Raw genomic sequence first — 22,798 nt, 5'->3', positions numbered from 1 at the left:
GTCTCGATTTGTTTGGCTGATTAAGATGCGGTCGTTTTGTTCCAGGATGCTCGTGGTTCGCTGACAGATTCTGATCTCTGCCTCGTTGGTGTTTATTCAAACCAAACTGAGCTCATCATGTTAGCATGAACAGATGTGAGTTTCGACCTCACCCTGCGCTCAGGCCAGTTGAACTCCTCGAACACAGACTCAAAGTCCTCCATGGCTCCGTCAGTGATCAGCATGATGGCCTGGTTACACATGCTGCCCTGACCGTTCGCCCTCGCCTGCACACAAACACACACACTGAGAGTTTACACAGCTCATACAGAACTAGACGGAACTTTTCTTTTAACAGGAGATTGACCTCTGACCCCTGAGGGACACGGACCTCGTTGAGGATTTTGAAGGCTTCCTTCATGGCGGGCTTGATCTTTGCTTCTCCTTTAACATGCAGCTCCTCCACCAGCACCTTAAAATGCTTAGAGAGAGAGAGAAACTATAACCACACTGCAAGTCCATTATTTTCCAAAGACAGAGCTTTTCATTGAAGAGTAACCAGAAACATCTCTATATATCAGTACCAGACTCCTTTGACAAAAACAGGGATTTTACTGGGAGCTGCTGGAATACCACTGCCTCCATCTGTTAGTGTGTCTGTGTTACTGTGTGGTACTTTTATTTATGTAAAGTAATCTGAATACATATTTCACCACTGAAAGTCACACAGTAACACAAACACACTAACAGATGCAGGCAGTGGTATTCCAACTCTGCTCGGTAAAATTCAGGATTTTCTCAATGGAGTCTGGTGGTGATAAATAGAGATAAATAGAGTTTCTGCTTGAAACAAGGGATCTTCCTCTTTAATAAAAAGCTCTGTCTCTGTAGGAATACTGTCTATGATGTTGTCAGACACTGAGAAGAACAATCTGAGTCAATGGTAAAAACAAACACTTTAGTGGACGGACTGTGACATGGACAGACAAACACAGCTCCAGGTTGACTTGGCGGTTTCTGATCTCACTCCAAGAAGTAGGCCGTGAGGTTGATGTGATGACGACAGTGAGGGTATTCCTCTGTGTATTTGTGTAACTAAGACGCCTCCTCAGCTCTTTAAGCCTCCATGAAGCAGATAATGGTCTTACCTCTCTGTTGTCCAAGTCGGCCTGGACCAGGGTTCCCCTGAAGCACGGCTCCACATAACGAACATAGTCCGTGTACTGCAGACAGGAAGAGACACACACACTCAGATCCCCCCTCTTTTCTTGGTCGAACTGCCCTTTATGTTTACGTGAGTCTGCGTTATTCTCACAGCAATGACGTTGACGAAGTCGTTCTCCCCCAGCGTGTCCAGGATGGTGTTGATGGTGTGTTTGGCGATGGTCATCTTCAGCCCCTTCATGCTGCCGCTGATGTCCACCATGATGATGATGTCCTTCGGAGACGTGGCGGCCTGGATGTACCTGCACACGGGACACCAGCTCGTTACTTTATCATGTTACAGCACAATATTTAGTTCATTTTCACAATATAAATTTCATCAGCTTCATTTTGCTGAACTCAGACCTGTTGTTGTAAAATCACAATGAACTCACCAGTGTAAAAACAAGATGGCGGCGATCTCTGTCAACACATTCTACAGCTGAGATCAAGATAAAAGTCTCAGAGTTTCTGGGTGAAACATTAACATTCAGACTGGATTTTTCAGCTTTCTGGATGTTTCTTCATCATTTCACTGAGACAAACAGAGTGAGAGCTGCTGTAGCCTGTTAGTTAATGTTGCAGAGATTCACACAGGTGTGATTCTGTTCATACAGACTAAATAATGCAGTTTAGTTGTGTATAAGTTGGATTTAAAGGTTGCAGAACTGCTCAACAAAAAGTTTTCCCTTTTAAAATTTGCGTGAAAACCTTCATGATACTGTCTGTAATACTGTAAATAAAAGGCTTGAATAAATCCCAGTAGACATGACACGTAACATCTGATTATAATCAGTAATTAGTGTTTTAAACACACTTTCCCCTTAAAGTGAACGGGAACTTTTGGCCTCAACTGTATGGAGAATATAAACATGAAATAGACCTAAATTTGAACATTCGTCAGACCTTTAACATCAGAAACTCTCTTCTCGCTGTGAAACAGTGTCAGTTTCAGTCTCCGTGCAGCAAGCTTTGGCAGCTCAGCTGCAGTAATGCGGCATGATGAGGCGTTCAGGGACATACGCAGCTCTCTGGTATTATTTAGAAATGCATGAGCAGTCACATATGGTGCCATGTGGGCTGCAGTGACCCGGCTAAGGAGCAGCTTATCGTCTTTTCCAGAGGATCAAGACTCCGGCTGGCCGCTGCTCAGCCGACACACAGGCAACGGTACGACCGCCTCAGGCCAAGTCAAACTCAACATTACACGGGGGGTTTAAAGGTCCCGTCTCCCCGAGTCTACTGTCATGTTTTCTGTTTTAAATACAGAGAGAGTGGATGAAATAACAGAAACACCTGACGACACAGTGTCAAAGCAGTAAACATTAATCTGTTGAAGTCCTTTTTACTATCAGACCTCATGAGTTTACTCAGTGGTTATTTTTGAGATTGCAGTAATTTGTGATTTTGTGTTTTTCAGTTAGTGTTTGTGAGAATTTTGCTGTTCATTCATCGTATGTTTAAAGATAAGAAACTTTACGCTTGTAAAACCCAAACTGAGGCTGGGTAAATGATGTTGGGAGCTCTGAGAGGAAGGCTGAAGACACACACTGCAAAATGTAGTTATAATATATAAAGTAGCTGTCTCTGTTGTATTGTGAATAGAAGAATTTCACAGTATCTCGTTGCCTCCAGCGTTCGTCATTACTGGACTTTCCGTGCATGTTTCGCTGCTGCTGGTGAGTCGACACCTTTATTAACAGGCTAAACTTAGCACCCATCTGTCCCAGTGTTTACAGCTGACCAGATAAGTATTTCATATAATCCATATCAGTAAACAAAGATTATTCAATGGGTTTGAATGGGTCTACCAGCTCCTCTTAACTCCAGCTGAAGAGGAACGCAGTGTTTAAAATAACCTGTTTACATTTTCCTTGAGGCGTTATAAAACAGTAACTGAGCGGTATTCAGTTGTCTAAACTTCTTTTTCCAAGACTTTCACAATAAAAGCTGCAAATCAGATAAACTGTATTTGTAACTTTTTTTGAAAGACAACGAAAAACTGACCAGTTTCTGTTCCTGCAGTCAAAAGCTGCCACTCCGTTGGAGTCTGGAGTCCATTTAATACCTGACGGAGAAAACATGGAGTCAGCCCATAAATACTGGCAACAAAATGTACTTAGTTACTTTGGACCACTTGTTCTTTACATTTAAACATTAAACAGTCCACCTGCTCTACTCTACATTAAAGTTAAACATGGACCCACCAGGGTAGATCCTGAAGAAGCCGGTGGAGCTGCCAAAGTACTGCCAGGTGAGTGTGGGATCCCTCTGGAAGTTACTGATGAAGACATCATTTAACGCCTCTGAGTTGTAGATGGCGTTAAGGATGTTCGGATCTGCAAACAGAAGACAAACATATTTTTAGACTCAGTGTAACTTACGCTTCCTGAGAGTAGCGTCATCTCTGGTCTCCAGCATTAATAAATACTTAGAAGTCACAGAAAAAAGATGTTCCTGATAACTGCAGAATTTGCCTGAGAATCATCAGGTTTCTTCAGTATCACATTAATCCAGTGACAGTTCTCTGAACATCCATGGGGACAATGCAAAGAGAAACTGCTAACAGCTAATTCAGGATATGTCTGTGTAGGTTTTCAGTCACCCAGGTCATGGTAGCCTGTGTAAGTGCTAGAGTTGAAGGCAACTGGGCTTCTTTTAGATTTCTTGAAGAATTCTGACTTCTGACCTTTGTTGTAGACGTTGGTGGGGACCTGGATGTCGCTCTGCTGCGTGTTCACCAGCAGGTTGTTGAAATGTTCATTCTCCTCCAGTGGAAACTCTCCACCTAGTTCCGCATAGTTCCCGTCCTCGTCAACCTTGTTGATCAACATGGAGTTGTAGTAGTCGAACTGAGAGGAGACAGGAAGAGGAATGTGACACGCGTTCCTTTCAGAATAAGAAACACACTCTTACAGCTTCAGTTATTATCTCCCCTGAACCAACCAGTGTCAACGCAAACAAAATATTAATTAAAGACTGTATAACAGCTAAATACTAAGTGAATATATTCAGTTTAAGTGTGCATTTCATTCCTGTAAGGTCAGACTTTGCCAGGTGATCATTTGACCTTACTGTGCCACAGTATTTACGTTCTATGTGTCCTGTCGACCCAGTTTCCTCACAGGATCAGTGAAGTTTGATCTAATCTAATCTCAGGTGTCAGCTGAAGCTTTAAAGCTTCAATCTGCTGCAGCGTCCACTGCAGACCGGCCCTGATCCTCTGATCCAGACACAGTTAGCATGCTAATGGTAGCACTCAGCTAAAAGCACAGGTGAAGCCCATGTACACCTGAGACTAGCAAATCACACTTTGACTGATATAATGTGATCCAGCCGGTCAGGACGGAAGAAGACTGACCTCTAATGAAGCGTTGAATTCGTGGTACAGGTCAGCGTCTTCTGCCGATTCTGCTAACCTCTGAGAAAAGACAGAAAAGACAAAACTTAGACCAAACCACATGAGCACAGCACACTGATGTGTTTTTTCAGGGAGAATTATGAAGCATGTGTGCACCATGTGAGGGATAATCCACTACGAGATGCTGTCTCTGACTGTTAACGGTCCATTAAGGCAGTAGTTCCCGAGCTTTTTGGATGAAAAAATAAAAAATTAAGTGATGTACTGCATTTTCGTAACAGGTTTCATAAAACTGAACTGTAAACAGAAAAAACAAAGTGGTTTTTCTGCTGAAATGTTGTTAGAATTAAATTTGTATGATGTTTACAGGTCAGATGAGGTAAAATTATCCAGTAATTCATAAAAATAAGCAAAGATTAAAGAGTCAGTCATATTGGAGATCCTCAGATTTATCGTGCAACCCCCTAACAGAATCTGGATACAGGTTGGCAATCACATAATACACAACTCAAAGATTAACCCACTTAAAGGAATAATTCAACATTTATTAATTGTGCTCATTCATTTCTTTACAAAGTGAGGTAAGATCGATTTCAGGCTCACGTCTGTATGTTGGTGCCAGGAGGCAATTAGCTTAGCTTAGCATAAAGACTGGAAATGGGGAAACAGCAAGCCTGGCTCTGTCCAAAGAATACAACATGGAGCTGCAGAGAACAGTTGTAAAAATAAATAAATTCATTGTTCTTTTGTTGGTAAAGCTGCTCTCACATTAGCTGCTGTTATTTATTCTTTTTCTAAAGCCAAGTAGCAAACATTATATGCATGCCAGTAGTAATAGTAGTAGTTCAACATTTTTCTTTTTGGGAGTGAGGTAGTAGATTTCATGTCACATTCTTTTAACTTATATTTTTCCAGAATTAGCTGGTGTGCGCATAACGTTTGCTACCTAGCTTTAGTGAAAGCTAACAGCTGCTAATTAGCAAGGGTGAGGTGAAAGAGGAACTTTACAACAAAACACACTGAATTTATTTGTTTTTTACTGTGATTTCATGTTGTTAAATATTCTTCTTAAACAGCTACTTATTTCCACATCCAGCAGTTATAGAGCAACATAACAAATCATGTGGAGAGGTGTTAGTCCAGTATTCCCTCTGTATTTGGTCTCCTCCACCGCCTGAGGGAAATATCTGGCTCTTCAGCTGCTAAATGCTCCATAATGTTCACCAATATCACTGCAGCTGCTTTAAAACACTGTTCAGAAAATACAGAATTTCTTTCTTCCTCACATTCAGTCCGTAATAATCCTCTTCATCCTCACCTTCACTGACTTCATCTTGCTCCCTAACATTCGTTCGATTTCATCTGAATAATCCTTCACCAAGTCGTCTCCGTCCAGCTCCACGATTTTAATGATGGACTCCACATCCTTCAATTTCTGAGAGAGAGAAAAACAGATTTTAAATACCACAACTCTGTGTATGTGCAGCTTGTAGATCCCAGGGGTGTACGGAGGTTTATGATAATCAAACAATATCACATTTGTCTGTGTTGATTTGATCTGATTTATTTCAGGATGTTTCCACAAAGTGATTGAAACAGATGAACCAGTGAAAGTGATCTCATGCTGTAGGCAGATTGGCTTATTTTTTATCAGATAATTCAGACAGGTGAGACTCCCTCGCTCTCAGATTAAAATGTGAGGCTCTGCAAGGTAATCAGGTCACTTTCTCTGGATCAAGAAGCTTCGAGGTAGATCAACCAGCTGAGAGCGAGGAGGGACGGCCCAGTCTGGTTATTTACACTCTGAATCACTCGATTAAGTCATTCACTAATTCCAATTAGTCCAAGAAACCCACTTACTGAGGCGAATACACGAGCAGAGCCAAACATTTGTGTCTCTGAACCGGCATCCACTCACACAAGAAACTCCTGAAACACCTGGAACTTCAGACCTGACTTGTGGTTTTTCTACAATGATTTCTGAGCTGTGTTTGAAATTTCTGTCTTGTTGGCATTAATGTGTCTTGGGTGATCTGATCACAAGTAGATAGCTCTCTATATACAGGTGTGAATGCACCCACATGCACTGAGATCCAATTATTCTGAGGTGGTCTGGACTACCAACTCAACCGACTTCTACAGAAACAGAAGTATGCACGCATTCAGCTGATTCTCAAATAAGCAATCAGTCTTATCTGCACATGCATTTGTTCTTTTGGTCTCTACCCAAAGGTCGTGACCACAGTTGAGGGCTGATAAATCTAAAGCTTTGCCCTCTGGTTCAGCTCCTCTTCACCACAACGGGCTGGTACAACGTCCACATTACTGCTGACACTACACCCTCATGAACAAGACCGCAAGATACTTAAACTCCTTCACTTAGGGCAGCAACTCTCCCCCAACCCATGGCAACAGCACTCCCCAATGTCAGGGGCCTCCCCCAGCAGGACAACGCCCCCACCGCACCACAAAAACTGAGAGCTCAAGGTGTTGACTTAGCCTCCTGAACTCCCCAGATCCCAGTCTGATCCAGCATCCGTGGCTCCTGAAACTGACCTGATGTAATCCACCAGAGAGAAGAAGTCTCATTCTGTTGGAGGTGTTGGAACTATAAAAGCAACTCGTGGTTGTACAGTGGTACAGTGTCCCTGCCTGGTTTTGGACCAGGAATAAACTTAAACTTTGGTTTTATCGCTCAGTCTGTGACCACAAAGTTGAAGCTGCTTCCTGAATGTTTGGCTCACTGAGCTTTACTAATCAGCCGATACAGATCCAATAAAAATATACCAGGATCAACCCCAGAACCATTTCAAATGTCTGTATATTTGTTTTATCTGAGGACTCCTCATTCACAACAAAAACAAACATACATGAGTGAAGTTATTTCAGTGTGGGTTTAGTTTCCTTCCAGGTGTTATCAGGTTGTGTTTCTAACCACAGGAGGTGGTTTGTGTGTTTGAAAGCAGACAAACTGCAGCCGGCCTCTGATGATAAATCTAAATCTGACAGATAAATGGATGAATGTCTAAAATCAGAACAGGCCACAAATCCTGACGCCGGTAAAGAGGGCTCGGTCCTCAATCTGGGCATTACCATGATCCCTGTGTGTCTGTGTGTGTGTGTGTGTGTGTGTGTGTGTGTTCCCTCGTAAAAAACACATAAATACACCCACACACAGACAGAAGCTATCACACACACTCACTCACATTAACAAACACAAACATTTAAACACACACTCTCTGCCCAGTTCGACCAGTCTGAGGTTCAGCATGAGATTCATTCATTCATACATCAGTTTAAAAAATTACATCATATCATTTGAGGCCTCATAGTGACTCTAATCCAAAACAAACTGTCATCCTGCTTTAATATCTAAAGGGAAAATCCCCCAAAAATATTTCTAACCCCAGAGGAGACAGCTACACTTTCTGTATTATGATGTTTTGTTCTTGTCTCAATGCAAAACAGTTGAAATGTTCCAGAAAATCCAATGCAGTCTGTTAAATACAAGATGTTTCAACGATCCTAAACACATCTTATCTGGTAGATCAGCTGTTCCAGCCATGAGTTCTTCATTGTGTTTTGGATATTCAGAAATAAACAGTGAGCAGCTAAGTTCTGATCTTCAGTTAGTGATCAGATCATCACAGATGAACACACTGTTGATGTTGAGCTAATCAACTCAGAGTAGAGCTAATGTAGGCTATAACAATACTGGGTTTTCATGTTAACGTCCCCGACAACCTCTGTAGTCTCATTTAGACACTCGTTAGCAACCGCCTTTTTTAAGACATGTAAACATCAACCCAGAATCTCACAGTAAATCAACTTAAGCTTCAGATGTTCTCTGATCAGATGTTTCTCACTGAAGAGCATCTTGGGAGTCGTAGTTTACGTCTCTCCTTCAGTTCTTACATCCATAGGCGTCTTGTACCAGATATTTTCAAACACAGGTGTTCATCTTTTCTACTGATGCCTCAAAGAGCTCCATCTAACCCTACTTCAAGTGAAGAAATGAGAAATTCACTCACTTAATTCAGGGAATTGAAGGAAACCTCTAACTGAAAGCTAAATTCTGTTTTCACAACTACAGTTGAAAATCAGACTGAGCTACAAACAGTATGGTGTGTTCACAGACTTCCTTTAAACCTGATTTAGTCTTTATTTACCTTCTGCAGCAGCAGAGAGCCGGAGTATTTGGTGGTTAAGTCTCGAAGTTGAACGGCGAACACGGACGCCCACTGCTGCACCCTGAAAACAGACACACAACAACAGTCAACAGCGTAACACAACATCTACAGGACAAAGGTCTTGGTTTTGGATGGAAACGGTGGGATTTTGGCTGCCTGTTGCCATGACGACACTCTGTGTGCAGGAGCAGCGAGTTACGGCAGAAAAAGGCCGTTAAATATGACGGTGATGAAAGAGATTTAGATAATCTGTTCTTCATCTGGGTCACAGCAGAGAGCTGCAGGTGTCTGCTCAGCACAAACTCACAATAACACAATAATACAACACAATAATACAACACACACACACACACACACACACACACACAGGGAGCTCAGATCTATTTTAACCAACAAAAGTTCAAGTTTTGGTGACTGACATGAAAAAACTGACACATAATCAACTTTAGATTACAACAATTCTGATCCTCATGATGTGAAATGAATGAGACGACGTCTCTGCTCACATGAATGTTTGAATACAAGTGAAAATAAACCTTCAACATCTCCTCCACTTCAATATTTCTTTTAATTTCTAACTAAAATACAGAGAAGATCAGTGACTGTGCACTCTGTCCGACTTCCTCCTGATTTATTCTCTGCAGCACTTTTTCAACTGTTGAAATACTTACAGAAGATGACACAATAATTACAAAATAAAGTCAAATAAAACCTCTGCAGCTAATTATATCCTCTGACAGCGAGGCTTATAATGTGGTGCATTCACAAACCTCATGTAGCAAAGAGGAAACTCTGACTCTGGTCTCTAAGTTTACTTTGTTTTGTTAAATAAATGTTTGAAAATTTGGAAAAATATGCAGACTGGTCATTAAGACATTAAGATAATGAATCATGTCCAAAATATAAAAATGAGACGTAGATGAAAAAGAAAAACAAACTGTTGTTGTTGTTGTTGTTGTTGTTGTTGACTGATCCAGGTGATAAATAATTACAGGTACAGGATGAAGACAGTGTGAAGTCAGCACATACACACAATTTCATACACACCGTCTGCGTGTGTGTGTGTGTGTGTGTGTGTGTGTGTGTTTACTCAGCATGTGTTGAAGAACGGAGGAGTTTATTGGTCCATCTGTTCTGGACATTAATCCTCAGTGCACGCACACACACACACACACACACACACACACAGACTGTGTGTATGTTTAAAAATACATTGTGGGGTTTAAACGGGCGACAGTGAGAACATGATTCTGCTCAACGGCTTCAACTGACGAATTATTACTGCCATGATCGATTAATCTGCTGATTATCCTCCTGATTAATCCAGTAATTGTTTAATCAATGAAATTAAATGTCAACAAATAATGAAAAAGGCTCGGATGTCTCGTTTTATCTGAGTATAATATACTATATAAGGGGAACAGTTTCTGATTGATACATGATTGTAATTGATTGAGTTCTGATAGTCTACAGCTATGTCCAGTTTGGACCCTGATTCACCACTGACCTGGATGACTGAGAATCATTTTTATTTTTGCATTTTATTTCTTTCAACAACCCTGTCTTCTGTCCATTTGTGTCTTGACTTTACTGTCTATTACCAGAGGCAGGTTCTGAGCTGATGCTTGTATGTCTCCACAAACCAGTCTAGTTAAATAGTCTTGAGTTAAGGCTAAAAACATGTTTTATGAGGTCACGGTAACTTTTCCTGTAGAGGAAAAAAAACACTTGCCAACAGGAACTATTGCAGATGAAATATTGGGGAAAACCAGTGTGAAGCGAGAGGTTTCTATCAAAAATCTGTTTTTATCAGCAAAAACATTGAGCCTTACACACTGTTGAGACCTGAGGAGGCTGAGGTCAGTTTATCTTTTACTTTACACAGGTTTTATCTGCTGTTCATCAACAGACCAACACACAGTCTGAAGAAAAGACTCTACAGGATGATCTCTGGTCAGTCTAAAGCAACTTTCACTGCCTAAACCTTTTGCACAGTTCTGTAAATCAGGCCAATAAAATCCACAGTCAGACACTGTTGAACTAATCTAGTCTCCTAATGACTCTTTGGCCACAGGTGCATCATATGAACCTGCAGCTTCTTCCCATCTGTCACCAACTCCAACTAAAAATACCACCCCCCTCAAAAACACTAAATCCTCCATGAAGATCACCTCCAAAATCTAATCAGCTGATCTTCGGTGCTGAGGCTGATCTCGTCCAACAGATTAAAGTCAAATCTGACTGGACACAAAGACAGACAGAACACAGCCATCATCTAATTTTAAGGGTCATAACAAACGAAAAGAAGGTCATCAAACAGTTGGCGGTCCAGACAGTGACCTGCAGTGACATAACGAACCGCCACCACCACAAATTACACATCTGTGTCAGAGAGGACCCAGATGTTACAGACGACAGCTTGGAGAGCGAAAGTTACAAGAGAAAACAGTGTTTCTACTGTCTACCTTGCAGCTACGTTTATGATTCAAATCATTAGCTGAGAATCCCCCAAACTGACTATTTTATGGGTGGAATCACAGCACTTTCACTTTGTTCTAGAGCTAGAATACGCCTCCACCAACCAGTCGAGCTTCCCTTCTGTTCCTGAGTTATGTTGTTGAATAACAGCCAGAAAAATGTGTTTTTGCAGAACATGATGTTACAGTGAAGATGATATTTAACCTTTTAGATATTAAATGTCAACATTTTATCCTCTTAGACATTTGTGTGATGTTTTGTCATAATTAGTAAATGGATTTTTGAGTAATGGCCGACAACGTGATCTGTGACGTCACAGTGACCTTGACCTTTGACCTTTTCCCACCAAATTCTAAAGAGTTCGCCATCGAGTCCAAACAAACGTTTGTGCCAAATTTGAAGAAATTCCCTCGAGGCGTTACTGAGATATTGCGTTCACAAGAATAGGACAGACGACCTGAAAACATACCGCCTCCAGGCAACGGCTGTTGCTGAGGTTGGTCTGGTGTTTAATAAACTTTCACATTTATGGATCATGGATTGGTTTCTTAACAAGAACAAGAAGATAAAATAGGTCGTCGCCTTCCCAAACAACCCATATGTTCCAGCCCATATGATGAAGGTTCAGACTTTACCTTCACTCCGGACAGACAACTGCTGGATGTCTTAGTCAGATAAACACGAGCACAGTTCGTTTTAGACTTTTGAACAAACAACCCAGTGTTGTTAATAAAACTACACATTAGTTTTTGCAGGGCAGAGAATTAGCAGCAGCATTTAAAAAATTCATGGTTTAAATTCAACACCAACAGAAACTAAAACCAGCGTTTTTTCAAACTACAGTTCAGTTGTGCTACATGGCTCCAGTGTTTCAGAGTCACAGTCACATGTTTTCAGGGGTTTAGGTGTGTCTGACGGTCTGTGTCCAGGCCTGCAGCGGTCGGTTGGTTGGATGGTGAATGTGGGTCAGGGTAGAAGGTGACCGGGGTTGACGGGGTGTGGCCAGTGGCCAGTGAGCCATGCAGTCCCACAGATGGTGATAGAGGAAGAGGAGGGAGGAGCGTGTCCTCCACGAAGCTGCAGCGGTGCAGGACTGCAGGTTGTTAGAATTAGAAACTACAACAACAACAAAACCAGGCCGACAAAGACCAGGACAACGTCCCCACCACACCACAAAAGCTGCTCAGAAATGTCTCAAGGAACACGACAGAGCCCATGGTCTGGCCTCCAAACTCCCCAGATCCTAATCAGATCCAGCATCTGTGGGATGATCCGGAACAAACCAGATCCATGGTGGCCCCACAGGACCCACAGGATCCACAGGACACCCCCAGAGGTCCTGTGTCCATGTCCCGACATGTCGGAGCTGATTTGGTGCTACGAGGGCGATCTACACGACATTAGGCACATGGCGAGATGTCTGTCAGTAACGGCAACGACGCCGTAGAGCTCAACTTGTAAATCAGCTGCTGGAGTCATTCATTTATTCCAGACGTCTGACAGGGTGAATTCTGGGAGGTGTAGCTATCAGTTATTATGTCTGACAGATGCATTTTATTTACTCACTTCTTTTCAGTTATATAGAGTGTTGGAGATTTTTGTGCTCATTTTTTGGATGTCTCTTTTTGTACTGTTGAGCTGAGGTTTTTTCCTTTTGTGGGTGAGTTATTTTTGTTTTAGGAGTTTCTTTAGTTCGTGTTTAAAGAAGTCTGACGTCCCTGTTTCACTACAAAGTGCAGCATTTCTCTTGCATGTCTGCAAAGTCTGGATCTGTGAAGTGAGGACGTTTCCTCTGGTTACTAAAGGCTGTTTGAAGACTTTGTGTCAGAGTTAAGATTGGAATCAGATTTACAGGAGGTTCAAAGTCAGGGGTTTGACATGTAGCTCTGCTGGTTTAATGTTACATTTTAAAAGAGGAAGCAGATAAAAAGCAGAGCACCTGGAATAATCTCTGTGCTGACTGTGAGTTGAGCAGATTTCACTGAGTCCTGAGGGAAAACTACAGCAGCCTGTCGACACAAACACATCCCATCAGGATCTGCATGAAAACACAGTGCACTCTGGGAGTTTGCTGTCTGCAGCTGCATTTATCCGGAACAAGTCCAGTCAGGAGCTTCACATCCTCACAGACTGACTGACCAAAACTCCACCAAGACCCAGATTGCAGAGAAAGAGCTGGAGCCCAACACATTCAGTCCTTCATTTTACAAACAGAACCAATGTCAACATGTTTTTAAATATGTTTTTAGTAGTTTTTGAATATTAAAAATGAAAAAACGCTCCTGACTTTAAAGCACTTTAAAGCAGGAATATTGGAGCCTGGATCCTGCTGATTTTAGACATACTGAGTCATGAACTTCAGCTACAATAATGTTGTGTTTACTGTAAAAAAACAATATCCATATCCAGCACATAACTGATCCCTAAACTCTGCCCTCAAAGTGTCCTAGAAAAAAAACAAACTACCAGTGCAGTGGGATAACTCCACGTCCAGGGTTTACTGACAGGTGGGTCAGTCATTACAGACTCATGCTGAGCAGACAAACACTGTTCAAACCCACAGAGATCTGTTTTCAAATTTTTGCAGAGATCCCAACTTTTCCATAAATACCAGATGCATCTGAATGTGGCTGAATTTTGGATTTAAAATGACGCATGAGTCATCGACAATATTTCCATCTGACGAAAAGCTGCAGCCATAAAAAGCTTCAAGTACTAAAGGGAGAAACCTGCACACTGACGGGCTGAATCAGTCCAAGCAACTCAAAAAAAACTAATCATCCGTCTGTGTGATGATTATTTTCCCACAGCAGGTGGGTGTTGGAGCTGAGGGAGGACACTTACGTCTCTGGTGGGATCTTCATCTGAGCCTGAGCTGTAATCCACAGGCAGAAAAATCCCAGAATCCTCAGGAGAAGCTTCATGAATCCTGGCGTGCTCCTGCCCTCCATCCTGCTCCCGACCCCGGACATCGAGCTCCTCACTGGTCCGACTCTAAAGTTCTGGAGGCGGTTTCACAAACTGGGATCAGCTCAGAAAAGTTCGAGAGGATCATAAAGAGTTTGTAGGAAACGGCTTCCGCATGTTGGCTAAGGTGAGGAGACGATGACGGTCACAGCGGGGGGTTTCTGACCCTGAACACTCCTCATCATGTCTGGGTAACCACGCTCTGCTGCCAGCATCTTCTCATTATCTCCAGGGAAACTTCCAGAAGATTTTAAAGTTTTCCAGGATCAAGTCCTGAGAAGGAAAAACCTGAGTAGCAAGAATGAAGAAGAAACTCCTGTGTGAGGCTGCAGGAAAAAAAAAAACGTGACTGAAAGAAGTTTCCTCTGCACCTGCTCCAGGTTCCTCCAGGTTTTTCCAGGTTATTCAAGGTCGCTCCATGTGAAACCAGGACCAATAATAAGTGGGTTAATATCTCCACCTTGCAGATATTTAGGAAGACATAAAGCCGGCAGTCTGCGGCAGATTTTGCAGCTGCTCGCCTCCACTGTCGCCCAATTTGCAGTGTAATCCACTTGGATTAAAAACTCCTCTTCCCCACGGAGAGAGAGAGAGAGAGAGAGGGGAGAGAGAGAGAGAAGAGGAGGAGGGATTGGAGGAGGGGATTGGATGAGGGCTCTGTTTTATCTAAGAGGATTAAAGTGATTTCTGGAGACTGCGACCAATCAGAGCTGCCGGAAGAGAAAAAACCCTGAGGTTCAGTTTGGCTGAGGAAAGAGAGAGAGGGAGGGAGAGAGAGGGAGGGAGGGGGAGGGAGGGGGAGGGAGAGGGAGGCCAACAATAACATGAAGCCCCGACACACACATACACACACACACACACAGATGAATCACACACTCTCACACACACACTCCTCTGTTCATATTAATTACACTTGGTTGACCCTGTGGGAGGATTCGTCCTGTGTTTGACTCAGAGGACAAGCAGGTCTGAGGTCGGTGCCTGGCTCAGGGGCAGCGGCAGGACGACACCTGATACCTGACACGTGTGTTGGTTTGTGAGAACGACCATCGCAAACCCACAACAGACCCACAACAGACTCGCTCCCAGGTTTCAGTCTGGATCAGATTCGACTGAGACTTTAAATCTAATCTGATAAAAACCCAATTAGACACAAAGCTGCTCAACAATTACAGTTCACCATCATCTCAGTATCATCCTCCTCCTCCTCCTCCTCCTCATCATCATCATCATCATCAGCAGCAGCAGAGAAACACACCCGATCTGTGAGACTGTCCTCACAAAAACACAAACAACACTCCATCCAACCATTTTCTACCACGTATCCAGGATCAGGTCGTGGTGGCAGCAGAAGGAGCAGAATATTCCAGACGTCCCTTTTCCTAGCAACATTTTCCAGCTCGTCCTGGGGGATCCTGAGTTGTGCAGAGTTACACATGGGCTATAAAACAGTATAGAACTGAGTATTTCTAGTTTATAGATTGGAGAATATTATAGATGCAAGATGAAACTGAAAGGAAAAGGCAGTTTTCAGCACCACGGACAGCTCCACACACAGACATGATCAGGGAAATGGACTCTAATCAAGGATCAATGAGTCAGGACGACTTCTCTCACCCATTCAACTAATCAGAGAGGTGAGATATATCCGTCCTTATCCTCCACTAGATACTGTTTCTCCTCCACTTAGATCATTTAAATGTGCAGCTGCTGCTGTCTCTCCCAGGAAAGCTGCAGCTACATTTCACTCAAAATATAATCTAACATTTAGTTGGTTATAAAAACAAACTGTTTGAGACTCAATCTTGTACCTGAAAAGTATAAAACCATCTGTTCAGTTGAGACTTGAATCTTTTTGGCTCCAGGCTGAAAGGAAACGTTACCACATCGATTCAGTGTCAGATACCTGACTGTTTACTTGTAAAGTCCTAAATAGTTTGACCTACTCACATTCAGAATATCTGAAATTTAAAGCCACTTACAGTTTGTCCAGCCTCTCAGACACAGTTTGAGCTCCACATTAAACTTTACTTTTTTTCCTTAAAACATGTCCTCTTCACCTCAGAGCTTTGACTTAAGAACCTTTCCAAGTTATTAGTAATCGAACGCCCCAACCTCCATGTGATCACAGCAGCTGTCACTCAGTCATGTGGAAATCTCTGAGCGTGAAGTCATCAGGTATTCAGACATAGAAACGAGTCTGAACCTCTGAGAGCAGGTTTCACTGTTCATGAATTATTGATCAGAGTCACCAGAATAACCAGGGAGTGATCAATAGATCAGAGCGTCAGAGAAGATCTGTTAATGAATGACACTGAGGTTTATCAGTGCATCACTGCACTTCACAAGAGTTTTTTATAGTTTAAAATTATAATAAAAGCAAATATTATTTTTCTTCAAAGGAAAAAAAATCTAATAGGATGAATAAAATAACAAAGGTCATTAAAGCAGCTCTTTAACACACATGTTGCTGCCGTCTGTGGAGTCTTCTGAACAATAATAAATCAACAGCTCCCTCTGGTGGTCAAACATGTGACATACAACTAACCCTCCACAGTAAACATGACTCTCCTGCTGAGTAACTCTAAACCAAGACTTTACCCTGAAACAAGAAGCAGCAACGACCAAACATTCAGAAAACGTCTGAACATAAACGTTTACAGCTCACAGACGACGACTCCACATCAGCACATAAAAACTAAAATAACAGATGAATCACCTCCTTTTTGTCAACAGAAGCTGTTTTTTATTATTGTGTCCACCCCCACCCTGTTTCCTATCCTCTCTCTGTTTAATCTCTCTGCATTAAGACGAGTCAACAAGCCCAGACTGACTTGTCCACTAATGATATATTTTTCAACATAAGCACATAATAAAAATGTTTTTGACAAGCACAGATATTAAAATGTGGTAACAAGGATAGGGACATTTTTAGAAATCTAAACACCCTCCAACACACTGCAGCTGCAGCCTGTTGATCTCTAATCAGGTTTTAACTCATTTTTTAAATTAACACTATAACAAAAACTTCACAAACTTAACTTTACACATTACACTTCATATGTCGTGATCACACCTGCAGTAAAAGTTATGTTTAATTAGCTCAAGATGAATTATAACACTGAGACTGTCTTTAAACACGGTGATAATGGCACATTTCGGTCAGTTGTTCACGTAATGAGTGACAGAAATAGTTGTGTAACAAATTAAAAAAGAGCTGAGGGAGGCTCCTGTCTCACCTCCACACCGCTGACCAATCACGGTCAGAGCCCCCCCCACCTCCACAGTCTGAAGTCAGGAAGGTGCAGAGGGTGGAGGGGGTTTCCAAAACTGTTTGACCAGTTCAGATGGAGTACGCTGCTTTAGTGTGTGTGTGTCACTGAAACACTCTAACTGTGTGATTTACTCTCAGCTCTGACACTGAGACCACACTGTTACCAGATCCTCTCCATGATACCCCCCCCCCACCCCACCCGGACCAGGAACCCACCTCATCAGCACCTTACAACACACACACACACACACACACACACAGTTCTGAGAAGTCCCAGTGAAGAATGTGCTGGTGTGAAGATTTAGACTGAACTCTGTGACCAGGATCAAAAAAATGATGAAACCAGTTTGTGTCACTTCACCAGACTTCACTTCACTTTTACTTGTTTCTGTTTCATCATCAAATGAATCCAAATACATTCATCACACACATGCTTCACCTACATTTCAAATTATATTTTGCATCAGTAAAAGTACCACACAGTAACACAGACACACTAACAGATGGAGGCAGTGGTATTCCAGCAGCTCCCAGTAAAATCCCTGTTTTTGTCAATGGAACTTCCTGTTTCCTCACGTATTGTAGAGGTGTCAGCCCCACTCACAGAGTGATTGTTCCAGTAATTTAAACAGATCTCATGCTGTGCTCATTAACGTCATCTTCCTGTGCTGGAGCCAGAACCATGGCGATAGGCTTGAATCTGATACTTACGCTTGGACAAGTTGTTCTGAGTTGACTCTAATCTGGTCTATAAATCTGAAGGCTGAAATACAGCACTGTGCAGAAGTCTTAGGCCACCATTAGATTTGTTGTTTTAGCGGTGCTGCAATGAATCATTCCATTCAAAATGCCAACAATCACAGAATGTGACAGACATAAAATCAGCAACAAACAAACCTCGACACTCGAGATGAGGTATTCACAAAATCTGAAGAATCAGGAGAGGTCAAGGACAACGAAAGGACTGGAGGGCCAATAAGACTTTCAAAATCTGATTAGAGTTTCTTCTTTGAGAGACCAGAAGAACTCCAGCAGGGACCTGGTTTAGCATCTGGCAGCTTCATCAAGATGCCAAGTCGGCCCTTCTACAGTCTGAGGAGGCTTGATCAGGAATGGTCTTTGTGGAAGAGTAGCAGCCAAGAAACCAGTTTTTCAGAAGGGGAACAGGGTGAGAAGGCAAAGATGTGCTAAAGCTCAGAAAGACTGGAACGAAGATTAACGGACGAGAGTATTGTGGAGGGACAAATCCAAGGCTGAATCGACAATAATATGTGAGAAGAAGAGTTGGAGATGGAAGAATGTGGCCTTCAATGAAACATGGTGGAGGGTCGGTCCTGGTCTGAGGCTGCAGTTCTGTCAGTGGTGTTGGAGATACTGTCCAAACTGATGGGATCATGAACGCTGAAGTACAGACTGGTTTTAATTCATCAAGCTGTTCCTTCAGGACTGGCCTCCAGAGGCAGCATGAGAAATAAAGAAAGAAATAAGACTGGATAAGTCTGGTGTAATATACCAGAAGATTACTTCAGAAAACTTAAAGACAGTCTCCCCAGAAGAGGTTGAGATGAGTTTAATACTAAAGGAACTTTTACCTGTAGAGGCCATTTTGTTCTGAATTGTGTTGGTTTTTTTTAATTTTGTGTTTTTCCTGCATTTTCTGTTTGTATCTTAAGAAAGAGACTAAAAAATATCCCTGATGATCGATCAGAGCTCGCTCAGTCCCCTCAGCAACAGCTGTACATAACCCTGACACCTGAGTTGTGTGACACGTAGCGTGACACACAGGTCGTCACCGTCATCGGGCTCACCCCGAGGGTCAAAGGTCAGGCGGTGTCTGTGGCAACATGCCGGTTACATAACCTCCTTCCCCACACACACTGTGCTGCTCTCACTTTCAGTAAATACTGATCGGTTTCTCTCTGACGTTACGCAACTGTGGTTTTATTTTAGCTGCTGTTTGTGCTTCATTCACAAAAACACATAAAGACAAACATGTTGAGTAAGGTGCAGAATATTTCCAAAGGCTGGGGGGTAGAGGTGGAGGTGGGTGGGGGTATTTTATGTTTTTATCACCATTTTGATGACAGGAAAGGAGGGGAACCACACGCAACAGAGGTCTTTAAACCGGGGATATCGCTGCTTGTGATCGGCCTCTGAAACAAAGTCCAAAATCTACAAACTGACGGCTCAGAAAAAGCTAATCAGTGACATAAAATAAGTCTGTAACAGGGCGACCACGAGCAGAACGGTCAGTACGATCTTCTGTGCTTTAACGTGAAGGTATTTTCTTCGTGTTGTTCTGGACGATGGATTTTCTCTGCTGCGTCTCTACACAGCAAACAGCTGCTGAGCTTTCAAAGTCCAGTCCATCATCCTCGGCCTCGTGTTAACACACCACCACACTCATGACCACTGCTGTGTGTGTGTGTGTGTGTGTGTGTGTGTCTGTGTGAGTGTGTTTGGTGGGGGTTTCATCCCTCTGATATGGGGGGCTTAGTCGGCCCCAAAGCTCAACAATGGTCGTATTGACGAGGACGTTGCCCCGCGTGGCCTGGCGTGGATGGAGGGTTATGGAGGGGTTCAGGAGAGGAGGGAGGGGGGGTAATGGTGATGTTTTTTGGGTGGGGGGGGAGAGGGGGTTGTTATGTGTAGAGACCCTGAGCCCTGCAGCTGTCGCCTGGCACGCTCCAGCCTCCGGGAGAACGGACAGCTCACGTCAGTGCCAAGCGTCCTGCTGTGGCCGATGGCGGGGGCCTCTGTCATCGTGGGGCATCTGGAGAGAGATGGGGGTAAAGTGGTGGTCGGGGGGGGGCAAAACCACCACCACCCAAGCACCCCCACCACAGCCAGCTGCTTCACCCTCTGATGCCCTGTTAAGAGGGAACGTGTCACAGTTTGAGCGTCAAGCCGTTTATGTCGCCAACACGTTGTCTGTCGTCGAGTCGCAGCATCAAAACCAGCAGCTGTCAATCTCCCCTGCAAAGTAGGCGACTCGACAAACACTTCACACACACTCAGAGACTTTAACTTTCTCTGCAGCTGCAGTTAAAGGAGCAGGAGATCAATAAAACTGAGAATAACACCATCCAGATTCAGCACTCTCCACTGATCAGGTCTCGTCTTTAAACTTCTTTATTTGTCATTGTTCCTCAAGTTGATGAGTCCATCCTCATACTTTAGAGGGGAAAAACCTTTTGCAAAACAAAAACAATATAAAAAATCAGAGTTTGGTGACATCGTTAAGTAGTGTGGGATCATGGGAGTTGTTGTCTTCACTGCAGTAAGTTTCTTCTGGTTAGGATTCCTTCAGTGTCGTTCAGGAGGTTTTTACCAGGAGCTGAATTCTCCTCAGAGATCTTCTCCTCTACAAAACAAACAGACCAGCTGATTAAATCCAGTAAAAACACTGAATAAAACAGTTTCATGTTAAAAATCAGTTTTCCTCTGGAAACATTTGGGATGATGTGAGAACTGCCTGTTGTTTTTAGACATTTTAATGTGGAAAAGTTTCAGGTTAAACGTTTTAGCATTGCTGTTACACTGCAAACTTGTTTTGGTCAAAAAACAAATTAAAATTCTGACCTGATGACAGAGCCAGATGAAAAGTCAGAGGATCAACAAAGCTATAACGTTAACATGGTTGAACACAGTATGTAAAAATATGAAACAGCTTCAGACAACTACATTATCTATGGATTAAAATATAAATGCTTACATGTATGAATGAGTACAGCAGATAAATATAAGGAGGAAACATGAAGAGTAAACGTGCAGGGTGAGTAAAACATGAGCTCTGTGGACTCCATCCTGTCCAGACTGGTTCCTGACTGGATTTACCCTGCACCTCACACACACAGCTTTACTGAGGTTTTAGATAAAAATAACCAGGGAGTCAAGTTGAGTCACATTTATTTAAAGGAAACATTTCACACAGTGACGAGACGAAGCGGTGACAAACGTCATCCAGCAAGAAAAAAAAAACATTAGATACAGTTGGTTTACAGCGAATACCAAAGGAAACTGACTGACAACATGTTTCCATGTGACACTATGGGAAACTTGAATGGGTTCTACATGTAGTTTTGGAAGTTTTAATGGCCTAGACGTCCTTAAAGAGGTCCAAGAAGTCCTTCAGGAGGTCTCTCATTGAAGAGGTTCTATGAGTAGTTTAGGTATTTTTAGTAGTAATTTAGAAGGTTATAGTGGTCAGTGAGGAGGTTCAAGGAGTCATCCAGGTTTTAGTAGTCCTTTAAGAAGTCCACAAAAGACCCTCAGGAGGTTTCTAATCCAACAAAAGAAAAATAATATCAGAAACACTTGAAAAATAAATGTTGGTTTACGGCTAACAACATGTTTCCATGTGACACTTTCAACGTGAAATATGAATGGGACTTGTGGCATTGTGGTTTCTTACTGTTTCCATCAGTTGGGGTTGGATTTTAAAAACCACACAACAGATAAAGTGGATAAAACTACACACACCAAGCCTTTACAGAACAAAGGGATTTCTGTAGTTGTGTGACACTGGCTGCTCCCTCCACTTATTACATCACTGCTTTTCATATCGTGTTGTTCAAAAGCTGAAATATTCATGGCGACATCTGTTTAATTAAAAATCCAGGCCTGATCGATCTGTGCCAAACCGCAAGTGCAGAGGTTTTAAACCGCTGCCCTCCTCCTCCTCCTCCTCCTCGTCCTCCTCCCTCTGCATCACTTCTTGTTCTCTGTTCCTCCTGAGCAGCGCTCAGCTCACAGTCGGTTTATTATTTGTCTGCCGGCGTCGGGCCAACAGTTGCTGTTCTGCCTCTTGTCCTCTCTGAAGCTCTGGAGCTGCCACCTGGAGCTGTCACTTCACCACAGTCCTGCTGCTCAGAGAGAGTCTGCAGAAAACCACTGCACCCAGATCTGATTCAAATCTGCTGAAGGTTGTTTGATACCATTTACACTTCAATCTGTATCTGAACACCTTATCTGGATCAGGAAAAATGCATGTTAATGCAGGGTGTAAAGGCACGCTGGTATCCATATCTACAGCTCTGACCCAACCTTTGACCTCTGAATGCCACTCAGCACTCCTTGCATCAGAAGTTCGCTATACTATAAAGAAAGAAGCTCTGACAGTTACAGAGACTCGTAGAAATGGAAGATTCATGTCCCTGGAGCTTCAGAAAACCAGATGTTTGTTGGTGTTTAGGTGTGACAGAGCTGGCCAAGCTAAACTGGACAGTTTCTACAGAAACAGATCAATAGAGTTGTGCATTAATGCGTCCTAAAACTAGGAAGTAGGTTAGCATGTTAGCACTTTCTGTTCTCTTGTTCCACAGTCAATGGGTTTTTGGTTCAATG

The 22,798-nt window shown here is 42.7% G+C and overlaps 1 protein-coding gene across 1 annotated transcript in view; it reads right to left on the bottom strand.

The window, feature by feature from the left end:
* Positions 1–14,200, bottom strand: part of LOC108902629 (voltage-dependent calcium channel subunit alpha-2/delta-4-like) — a 52,496-nt gene extending 38,296 nt beyond the window's left edge. Inside the window, 11 exon segments of the mRNA XM_018704568.2 lie at positions 153–266; positions 371–460; positions 1,128–1,202; positions 1,295–1,445; positions 3,190–3,250; positions 3,390–3,521; positions 3,872–4,034; positions 4,544–4,603; positions 5,862–5,978; positions 8,713–8,794; positions 14,056–14,200. Coding sequence (XP_018560084.1) covers positions 153–266; positions 371–460; positions 1,128–1,202; positions 1,295–1,445; positions 3,190–3,250; positions 3,390–3,521; positions 3,872–4,034; positions 4,544–4,603; positions 5,862–5,978; positions 8,713–8,794; positions 14,056–14,183 — 1,173 coding nt within the window. The 5' untranslated portion in view covers positions 14,184–14,200.
* Positions 14,201–22,798: the final 8,598 nt, after the last annotated feature.

This window comes from Lates calcarifer, linkage group LG10, assembly GCF_001640805.2.
Source record: "Lates calcarifer isolate ASB-BC8 linkage group LG10, TLL_Latcal_v3, whole genome shotgun sequence".
In the NCBI taxonomy this organism is placed as follows: domain Eukaryota; kingdom Metazoa; phylum Chordata; class Actinopteri; family Centropomidae; genus Lates; species Lates calcarifer.
This window is presented reverse-complemented; position numbering and strand designations above follow the sequence as displayed.